The sequence below is a fragment of the Pteropus alecto genome, unplaced genomic scaffold, assembly GCF_000325575.1.
Source record: "Pteropus alecto unplaced genomic scaffold, ASM32557v1 scaffold202, whole genome shotgun sequence".
Classification (NCBI taxonomy): domain Eukaryota; kingdom Metazoa; phylum Chordata; class Mammalia; order Chiroptera; family Pteropodidae; genus Pteropus; species Pteropus alecto.
The window spans coordinates 330,429-342,077 of record NW_006432451.1 but is presented as its reverse complement, the minus strand read 5'-3'; the positions used below and the strand labels follow the sequence as shown (position 1 = coordinate 342,077).

General features: G+C 35.9%; 1 protein-coding gene across 1 annotated transcript in view; it reads left to right on the top strand.

Moving 5' to 3' along the window:
* The window catches only part of ZFAND3 (zinc finger AN1-type containing 3), a 204,786-nt gene that overhangs the window by 148,583 nt on the left and 44,554 nt on the right, over positions 1 to 11,649 (top strand). The window contains 1 exon segment of the mRNA XM_006926996.3: positions 1,088 to 1,153. Coding sequence (XP_006927058.1) covers positions 1,088 to 1,153 — 66 coding nt within the window.

The window sequence follows — 11,649 nt, the reverse complement described above, 5'->3', positions numbered from 1 at the left end:
GTTATGACCTTGGCCAAGGAAAGAATGGACTAACAAAGAATTTCTTAGGTGGGATCTCCAGGTCCCTAAACCCATGGATCTTGGTGGCATAAACTCTAAGAACAGGTCTCAGAGCTCTTTGATCTCTTCTTCCTTTCTGATGAGTAACTTCAATGATACGAAGTCTTATCATAGGTGACATACAGCTCTGCTAGTTAACCATGTTTCGCTTTGCTAGTCATAGTTACCTAGGGAGCCTTTTCAAAATATATGTGTATCATTTGCTCGTGTATTCTGTTCTTTTATGATCATCACTAATGCCCCTCCTAGGGCATATCAAGAACCACTGGCAGCTTCCTATTTTAGAAGGTAGGGCATGATTGGTAGAGAGTGTTGACATCAATATCAACTTAAGAATTTGTTGATGGTCCTTTTCTGAAGAATGAAATTATTGCTTTTAATGACTGACTATATCTCTTGCATACTCTTGAATTATGTCTGTCCAGCATATCTCTGAACCCTCAAAGATTCCATGAATGCCTTCTTCGTATCATATTCTTATAATTAAACTAGATATTTTTCCTTGGTCAGCAGTGCTCTCTTTATATATTAAAATAATCTTCATTTCTTCTGACAAGCTGTTTGTTGTTTCTTAGGCAGTGCCCTTTCTCCCTTTAAAGAAGGCTAATTTTGCAATCAATTCAAAGGTAGGGTGACTATTGAGGTCAGATTAAGAGGGAGTACTCTTGTTTATTGCTCTGTGGAAAAACTCATCTTCCCAAACTTGTGGGTACTTTCCTCTTACCTGGATTGGAATTCTAGTTTAAATTTTATCCTTTAACATCTTGACATTAAATGAGACTCGATTACTTTTTATGAAAAGCATGTTGAAATTTAGAAAGACTATGGATCTATAGACTGCTGAACTAAAATTATGTCTTTAGAATTAACCTACCACTACCACCACCTTCTCCATCTTTCCTACTGCCCCTCCTTATGTATATTTGCAGGTTGATCCTGCCCTTTTGGGTTTCTCTTTATCCAGAATAGCAGCTGTGGGCACTTAGAGGGTATGTCTTGACTGATGTGCCTGCCTTTCTGTTTCTAGGTGGGCCATGCACAGACACAGCTCATGTCTCGTTAATCACACCAACCAAAAGATCCTGTGGTACAGGTACGTACATTATTCTTATCAGGATTCATTCTTATCTGAATTCTTCACAGAAGTTAGCTATTGGTTTTAATGTGGTGTCCTTCCAGGTACTCTGATTTCTTTCATCAGTTTTCAAGTGATATATTATGTGCTTACTATTGAGAGTGGAGTGTGAGCAGAGGTCAGTGTGGTGTTCTTGGAGGTCAGATTGACTGAGTTAATGCTGGCAGCTAGAACCAAGAAGGTGGACATCAAAATTTAACTACGTCCTAATGTCTGAAGAATATTAAGACACGAAACATACAGAAAATGCAGCTCATCACCCAGTTTCTAGACTAGTTTGTCTAAGTGACTAGTTTGTCTTGTACCTACTAAAAAACTTTATTTAAATAATGGAGACTGGAGGGTGAAAGAAGTTGTAGTACAGATAATTAATGTTTTAACTTGACTATTAGAATATCCTAATAATTTTAGAAAGTTATTTTGTCTCATTTATCTTAAAGCCATGAAGTGTGCTGAAATCATCCCTGTCAGATGCATAAAGTACCCCCCCCATCTTAGTACATCTGTGACATTTTTATTAAACATGAAGTCATGAATCTTCTTGCTCTCTAAAGAGCAGTTATAATGCCCATTGCTTCCTTAGTCTGTAGCTTAATTTATTTTAAACAATATTTGCCTTTTCTAATAATACTGCCTGCTATTTAAAATTTCTAAGGGATTATATTTGGAAGAGTCAAAATAATTATATTGTTTTTCTAAAGGTCACAGTCAAACTATTTTTCATAACTTAAAAAGTCCTTTTAACTTTCTAACAAAAACAGTACAAACTGTTTTTGTGTACAAACTTATACTGAAACCTCAGCCCCTTTAAGTCCTCATAGTTTTGATGTTAAACCTCAAACAGGTCTGTCCTTGCATAGTTTTGGAATAACATCTAGGCATTGAACCCTGAGGAACTCAATTTTACTCTTCTGTTCCAAATGAGCAGTTTTGAGGCAGGGCTGTGTGAGATAGTCCTGGCATACTCTCATCCCTCCTTTCCCCAGTACTTACACTCCACTGGGTAGTTCCTGATTGAGATAGAAGAGAACTGTGCCTGGGAGTGAGATAGACTGTCTTGATTAGCCAGTGGGAAGTCAGAAAGCCAGTTTCCTACTCTAGCCAGAAGCTTGAAAACATTCAGAGCCCTTTGGTTTCAGGTCCAACACTTAGTCTTTCTTCTTTCCTTCCAGTCTTGGCCCTCAGGGCAGGGTTTACTGTGCGCACTACCAACATCTTCAGGTAGCAGTCAGGGAGTGAGGCCCAGACACATTGGGTCATCCTGAGACATTGAGGAAGGAGACTTGTGTGCTCAGCTTAGACACCAAAACTAATAGGAATCCTTCCTGAATGTCATATACTTGTGTCCTTCATCTTCTAGGCAGATCTGTTTCCTTGTCTCTGCTGCCATACTATTTCGTGTACCTAAAAATAATAACAGCGTTTACTGCATGCTAACTGTATTACCAGGCACCATTCAATATGCTTTACATATATGCCCATTTAATCTTCAGAACAATTATGCAAAGTAGTTATTCCTCCTTTACAGACAACAAAAACAGGTACTCTGAAAATTCAGTACATTTCCTGGGGTATATTGCTTGTAAATAATAGAGCCAGGACTTGAACACAGATCTTTTAGGTGCTAAAGCCTGTGTTGTTTTGCACTATATCATGTTACTGATTATCACATTTTATTATAATTATACTCTTAGCCAGATGTCAGAAAAGCATATCATTAAATGAAATATGGAGGAAGAGAAACACAGATTTGGAAATACAGCATGTAGTGAAGTAGTTTTAAAAATGTGAGTTTTAAAAGCAGATCTGGTTTCAGATCGTAGCCTAGCCACTTAGAAAATGTGGTTTTAAGTAAATGTTAACATCTCATAAGTTGTTCTTCATCTGTAAAATGGGATGATAAGTCTAACTCATAGGTTCGATGTGAGAAATAATATACATAAAGCATAATAGATATTCAGTAATGGTAGCTACTGTTATAATCTTATCATTAAAGATTATGTGTATACAGTGGCCAACCATTAAAGGGTGTTGATAAGAGCAATAGATATTTTAGGTGGAAAAAAGTAGATTAGAAGTACCAGAATACATTACCTAATTTCATTAATTGGTTTTATATTGATCACATTCTTTGTTACATGTCAGTATTATAATAGGAACTGAGAGTAATGTTTTTTTTTTAGGTTTCCATAAAGTGAAATGATAAGCAAGGCATTGAGCCTCTTAGTCACACGTCTCCAGTGACTTCATACTTGTTAACTAGAAAAAGGCTGAGAATTTCTGGCTTGGAAAGAAATTAATGCAATGTGCAGGTCATCTTCTAAAAAGCCTGAAGGAAAGTTGAGATTTCTCAGCATGGACATTAAAGGCCATGAAGTTCAGCCTGCTGCACTTTTCAGGAAGCCTCTCTGTACCCCACCCCCCACCCACCCCAGGCTCCTTGTTGTACTGCCTCAGCCTTAAATAATGGCCCTGATGCTAGAGGACAGAGCTTCCTGATTTTCAGATGTAACTTAAATGATTTGCTTTGAGAACCATGGATTGACTGTCTTCTTCATCTTTCTGTCTGTCCTGGAATCAGCAGGTTACCCACTGTGTGGATTCTGAGCATTTTTCTTATGAATCATCATCAATTATAGTGTTACATTGCTGGAGAGTTCTTTATTCTTTATATACGGGTTCTTCAAGAGTAGGACTCACACCTCTAACACATGCTCTGTGCTGCTTCTGCCAAAGGGAACACAGTAACAATAGCTCTCCCAAAGTTCTCCCAGAGCACAGGGCTTCAGGCATAGACGATCTATACATAATTACCTTAACAGTGGTGTCATTTCTTAGGAGCCTTAGAATGAGACCTTCCAGATTAGAGATTTTACCACCAACCCCCTCCCAGCCTATCTATTCATATAAGTTTGGACCTAAAGCAGCCTCCAGTTTAATAATGTTGTGTGTTAGAAAAAGGATACTTAGGCTAGAACATGGTGGTCCTTTAAGTCAGTAGTCTCTGAAGAAGGGCCTATAATGTATAGTCTATGAGGTATGGGGAGAAAATAGTAAAAGTTCTTTATCTCAGCCTTTTAAAATTTCTGTTTTACAGATTCATTTCATAATTATATGTTAGTCCATGCATATTGTTTAAAACCAACAAATACACATACAAATATATACATGGCCAATATCTTAGGAGTATACACTCAAAAAAGGTTAATGACTTTTTCAGTAAACAGATTGTTTTCTTTTTAGTACTTTGAAAAGTAAATATAAAGATTAGCATTAGGCCCATAATTATGTGGTTTAATAAGTCAAGACCTGAACATAAGTTTGGCTGGTTGATTAATATCTATATTTATGTTTCAAAAGGACTATTGTTGATCAGAGGGTATTATAACTTAGAGAAGTGGACAGCAGTATAGAGTAGTTGGTCTACAACCATCAAAATGAGAGAGGGAATTCTTTTTAAGAAATTACTTTGTGGTAACTGACTCTTAGAAGCCGGTCGTAAAAAGTAGCAATAATGGCCAATGAAAGATCAGCATTTGTGGACTAGGTGGGAAAGGCTTTTCTTTAGATGTTGGCTTTTGGCCACATAGAACCGTTAATAATTAAACTGTGTAATCTTTAGATAGAGGGGGAAAAAAACCAACAACAACACCATGATCGTTGGTGTTTAAGCAAAGAAAAAATAATTGAAAGTGTATATGGCTTTGTAGAGCTTTGGGATATCTACAGTCAGCAGAGGGTTGAAAAGTGCTGCCGAGCCCTAGGTTGCTTTGCTTAGAGTGTAAGAGTTAAAGCACATCACACCTTCAGATTACTAGAGAGCTTACATTTCTTCAGAGAACTTTGACTCTTTTGCACATGTTCCCTTATTAATTCTGACAGCATTCCCTGTCAAGAACAAATATATCGTGAAGGAAAAGAGCTCACTTTCTTTGGCAACAAACCACCAGAGGATATCCTTTTGTCCTTCATCTTTTCTAACTCTCAAGTTATACCTTAAGCCAAAACGTTGTAATCTGAGCTGTGGTCATTTTTTTTTTTTTTTTTTAGACATTATTTGGAAGGTGTTTGGATATTTAGATAAATACCTTCATGAAGTCATATCTTTATGTTTAAAGTGCCTTTTGGGAAAGGAGGAGTGTGTTGCCTTTTCTTAGGATCTATTATTTAAAGTCGTGTTATGTAACCTTTTCTCATAAAACTCATTTGCAAAGAGCTACAGCAGATATTTTGTATTTCACTTATTGTAGCTTGCTATTGATGAATCTTAAAATTTACCCTGTAGTGGACAGATAGAACCATGTCTTATCTTAAATTTCTTTGAAGAAATAGACTCTCTGCCAGTGAATCCTTGAACTATGGCTAACACAAGGACCCTGCTTGGTCCCTCCAAGGGGAGCATTAACCAACTCTTAGCTCTAGACCCTAGGTCAAATATATATCAAGGGATATATTTTTTAGCATATAAAAAAAAGAAATTTCTCCTCTCATATTTCACCACTCTTATATGGCTTGATTTAGTTTTTTCATTTTATTAGCCCTTTGTTTCCGAAGTTAAAATAAGAAAAAAGTCAAACAGTTTTATAGACTTGATGGTACTGTCAAGAGACTTTTGCTCCACTGTATGTATATTCATGGTTACTCTTCTTCCAGCAAGTATGTTGAGTAAATATTCTCTCCGATAGATTAGAAAAATGATGATTTTAAAATGCTCTGTGTGTGTTAAAAATGTGATTATAGTTCGTAAAATAGCAAGTAAAATAACCATTTGTGGGACCATAAGGGAGCTGTAGTATTGTCTGAGATGAAAGCAGATGGGACTAGAAACTGTCCCATTAAACACGAAGGCAGGTTTTTCCAGAAGGTATCATCTTTCCACTCTTTAAGAAGCATGTTCATTCAGTTTATATATCCTTTACCTGTTTTCTTTGTCTTTCTTTTATTTCTTCTTCTTTCTCTTTACCTTTTCCTTTTCCTTTTTCTTTTCCTTTTCCTTTTCCTTAGGAAAGAACATGTTTATCCTTTTAGGTCACCTGTTTTCCTTTCTGCATGATGAACAGTGACATGAACCTAGATAGCCTGTATTGTTTATTGTTTCCCCTTTTCCCCCAAACCTTCTCTTGACTCATTTCTGAGGCAGTCTGCTTGTGATATTATTGTCTGTTTTGACAAAGACAGAAGAAACCCCCTTTCACCTGGGAGTCAGGGGAAGATTGATGTGCTAAACACTTTTCCACATCAGTGTTCGGAAGCCACTTAAGGGGGGGAATGTTTCATTGTTGTTTCGTTACCAAGAGGTTTGTATAAGATCTTTTAAATTGATTCAGAAGCTAAAGGGTGGTAATGTTAAAGCAGAGGTGGCCCTATAAATCTTAGAATTACCTACAGTTGTGTATTTTATCTCCTGGTCTAGTCAATATTCATGGAAACATTTCGACCAGTGCATTTAATCCTAGAGAGTCAGTGACTACAGACTGTTTTGGTCAATATTGCACATTCTAAGTGACTCTTCTATGAAGGACTCTGTAGAGATTTAAAGGAAGGTGGCTTTGGGTGTGATTCAACTGTAAAATTCGGTTCTTTTTTTCATTCTTTTTTTTTGATCCTTAAGGTATAGCTTTTCCCTCAGGTCTGCAATATCAGCATTTGAGACAGAAAATTAGAAATTTGACCTACTTATGTAATTTGCAAGTTCCCATCAGGAGAATATTAGGGAAGATATAAACCTTTAATTTTTTATTAGCATTTAATGTAACCATTGAAGAAAGATCAAAACAGTAAATCTGTCATGGCAAGGAAAAAGTATTAAAAAAATGTTTTGCCTTACGCACTCATCGTATTAGGTCCTGAAGGAGTTCATTTGATTCCTGGGGTGGGGGGCAAAATGAATACCAAATATTTGGCAAGATTGCAAAATTTCTCTAATCTGAAATGTGTCATCTTACACTTTATCATAAAAAATAAAAGGGCACAGGTTATCATGGTGTGCCATAATGTTTGTTTATTGACAATATGTGGATTTGGGCCATTGCATGGATAACTGGAGAAGGGAAATAATCTGCTGCATGTTCTTTCTTGTGAGTTTTTTTCTGTAAAAACTTTAATCTGACTGAGTTATTAATTATATTAAAAAGTAGAATGAGATAGCAAGGCATTATATAATTAGAAGATTTGATCTCGATACATGTGTGTTGAAAATGTGATTATAGTTAGTGGAATGGCGAGTAAAATAACCATGTGTGAGACCATAAGGGAGCTGACTTTAAAAGCATCTAATGCAATATATAAATTTTAGAAAAGGTTAGAGAGAGCTCACCGATTTTCATTTGTACCCCTTGAGTGAGAGTTTGGTCCCATTACCACCAGCCATTGTGTTTGTATTACACGCTAGCTAGACACATAATGTTTGAGTTTGCTGAACTTGAAGTTATAGGCTTGTTTCACAGGCCTTGTTTGGGTTTTACTCATGAGAACCAGTGGCTTCCTCTGATACCAATCTTGTCAAGAGGAATTTTTACACTTGAAGGATAAAAATGTATTCCTGTATAAAAAGGAAAAGGCAGTGCAATGAGGCTTATTGCTACTTTGGATGTGTGTGTGGATGTGAAACCTAGACTGTGATGTTGAGCTGCTTGTGGTCTACATGCTTTCTGCTAATTCAGTTTGTTTGGATCCTTGAATGCAGCAACAACTGGGGTTTTTGGCCTTTATTGTCATTTATTTTATTATAGCTTGCACTCTTACCATGGAGAAGAGTCCTGAACTTCTGTTAATTAGCTGTTCTATTGCTCTACTGAGGCAAAATGCCTGAGCCAACATTATTTAAAAAGGATACCAATACCAAGGGAATTTAATACCCGTCTCCTCCTTTGAAACTTTCGTATTATTTGAGGGGTGGATGTTCCATAGTACATGTGTGCCTGTTAGAGGGCAGCATGTTAGAAATGTAGCTTTCCTAAAGCAGCTTTACCAAAAGGAGCAAGATACAACAGCCACAAAGCTGCGTTATAAATCATCAGAGCCTCGCAGTGATACTGCCCATTAAGGAGACTTCTTTTTTGCCCTACTCAGTTCCTGGCTGTACTAATAGAACAGTGCATTGAGCAAGGCTGTAAATAAAAGTTATTACCTAATAGGTGGGTGCTGAAGTGGAACGGACGGAGCTGAGGCATGGAGCCCTTATTACTGCTCGTCAGCAATTATAAACAGGATGAAGCGTCTGGGGTTTGCGCTGCTGCAGCGAAGGCTAATAGAGGCTGGGAATGACACTAGGCCCTGATAGGATGATGTATGCTGATGGGTTTTTACTGCCTCATGGTGCTGCTTGCTTCCAAGACAAGTCGTGTTATCCGTTTTCCTGCCTGCTCATCTATCTGAAGAGACAGTCTTATCGCCTCTTATGCCAGCAGGTGGGCTGGCATTTATTCCTCATACCTGTGTCTGCTTCTGAGGCAGCCCCCCATGAAGAGTCTTCAGAAATATTTCATAATCATGGCCGATTAAAGCCGTAATCTTATTGTACTGCCTACTGTCATGGTTATAGATCACACCTTCAGAAGTGGTTGCTTATGTGGAATATAGGACCAGCTGAGGCACTATAGTTACTCAACCAGTCCAGTACTTCATTAAAAGACCATTGTGACAGTCCTATAGTGAATTCTATAGCAACATGCAGAAGTGTTAAACATATATCTTGCTCCTGGGAGACAGAATAAGTACAGAAACATAAATACAACTAATTTCAGCTTTAGAGAACAAGAAATGTAACTTACGTTTATTTTTAAAAGTAAGGACAAGGAGGATAAATTATGCTAATTGTTATGAGCAAATAAAATACTAACGTAGTCTTCTCTTTAAAGAATTATCTTACTGGAGAAATGCTTAGAATTTAGTTTCTAAGAGTAAGTAGGAGTGATAAAGAGATACTGTGGAATGTTGAGGGAAAGTCTAGAAGTAAGACTGTGTTTTCTAGTGAGCAGAAAAGTGCAAATATGGCTTGGCAAATATGCTTTTGAGTAGCAGATAAGCACCTAATACTTGAGAAAATTGAGATATGGCTCTGTTTAGCTTTGATCATTTAACTTCACTAAATCACAGGAATTAGACCTTAGAGATAGGAGAACTTTGCAGCAGAGCCACAGAGAAATGCTTTGAAAAGGGTTTACCAGTCTGATCCAGGAGTTATAAACATTCTGATAGTGCAGTTTTTTTGTCACTTGAGCCTTTAAATGAATACACCTCCTTGTGAAGTACCTTCAAAACTAACCTACCAGTTCCAGACAAGAAAAAACTAAAGGGAGTTCACCACCACCAAACCTGTATTACAAAAAAGGTTAAAGGTACTTCTTTAAGAAGGAAAAGGGAAAAAAAGGTTAAAAATAAGAAAAATAAAATGACAATAACTGCATACCTATTGATAATTATTTTAAATATAAATGGATACTAAATGTTCCAATCAAAAGATATAGAGTGGCTGAGTGGACAAGAAAACAAGATCCATACATATGCTACCTACAAGAGATCCGCTTCAGATAGAAAAACACACACAGACTGAAAGAGATAGAAAAGATATTTCATGCAAATGGAAGTGAAAAAAAAGCTGGGGTAGCAATACTTATGTCAGACGAAATAGATTTTAAAACAAAGGCTATAGCAAGAGACAAAGAAGGACTTTGCATAATGATAAAGGTGTACAACAAGAGGATATAACTCTTGTAAACATTTACACACCCAATGTAGGAGCACCTAAACATATAAAGCAAACATTTACAGCATTATTTACAATATTCAGGATATGGAAGCAACCTAAGTGTCCATCAGTAGATGATTGGATAAAGAGATAATTTATATACAATGAAACGAAATATTACTCGGCCATAAAAAAAAGAATAAATCTTAACATTTGCGACATGGATAGACCTAGAGGGTATTATACTAAGTGAAATAAGTCAGACAGAGAAAGAGAAATATCATGATTTCACTTATGTGGAATCTAAAAATCAAAATAAACGAAACAGAAACAGACTCAGATACAGAGAACAAACTGATGGTTGCCAGATGAGAGGGAGTTGGAGGCTGAATGAAAACAGTGAAAGATTAAGAAATACAAATTGGCAGTTACAAAATAGTCATAAGGATGTAAAGTACAGTTTAGGGAATGTAGACAGTTATGATAACTATATATGGTGGGATCACTTTGTAAGTTACTTAAATGTCTAACTGCTCTGCTGTACATCTGAAACTAATATTTATTGAATGTCATCTGTAATTGAAAAATAAAAAATGTATCATTTTATTAACATCTTAATATCTATGTTATCTGTAGCCTAGTACCCTTTTTTTTTATTCCTAGCATTGCTTAAGACATTTCTTATTTCTAGTTAATTTTACCTAGAGTTTGTCAATTTTCTGCTTTTCCAGAAAGCAGAAATAATATAGAAACAAGCATGCAATATTAAGGCTTACTTTGTTGAGCCTTAATACTGCATGCTTGTTTCTATATTATTAACTTCTGATATTGTCAATATTCTTTCTTCTGTTTATTTTGGATATTTTATGCTTTTCTCTCATTTTTGCAGTTTAATGCTTGACTCAATTTTTAGGATTTCTTTTATAAAATGAACATTTAAGACTATAAATTGCTATAGTTGCTACTCATAAGATTTTGACATGAAGTGCTTTCATTATTGTATGGGTCAAAATACATTGTACTTTTCATCATGAATTTTTCTTTGGCTCATGTGTTATTTAGTGGTATGCTTCCCAAATTCAAAACCAATGGAACTATCTTTATTTATTTGGTGAGAAATATTTATTCTTTCTTAAATTGAAATCAGAAAACTGCGTTATGCTAACCACTCATTTGAAATTTTTTGAGATCTGATTTATCCCTCAGCATGTGATCAATATTTGTAAATGTCTCATATATGCTTAAGAATATGTATTCTATTTATATTCATTAAAATAAGCTTGTTAATTGTTTTTAAAAATTTTAACCTATCGGGAGACTTGCGCTGTTTGAGAAATTATAGTTCTTCTATGGAGTTCTTTGATGCCTTCAGTTATTCATAGGTGTGTGTGTCTCATTTTAAAGAAGCCTAATATATGATCATCTCAGTACATCTCATTACAAATCAGGTAAACTAAGAATTAATATTATAGGAGAGTCCTTCATTTTATAAAATGTGTCACCACTGAGTGAAAGTTGATAGTTTTTCCTTTTGCATATAAAGTAATATTTGACTTACCAAATAATCAATTCCTCCTTATCCTATTCAAAATATGGAAGCAACTTACGTGTCTATCAATAGATGATTGGATAAAGAAATAAGTGTTCTGTGGGTAGTGGCCAGTGGAATGGAGGGAAAAAGATGAATGTGAGAAAAATGTTTTAAAATAAGAGTAATAGGACTTGATGGCTGATGAGAGTTGGCTGAAGAAAAAATGTAAAGTTA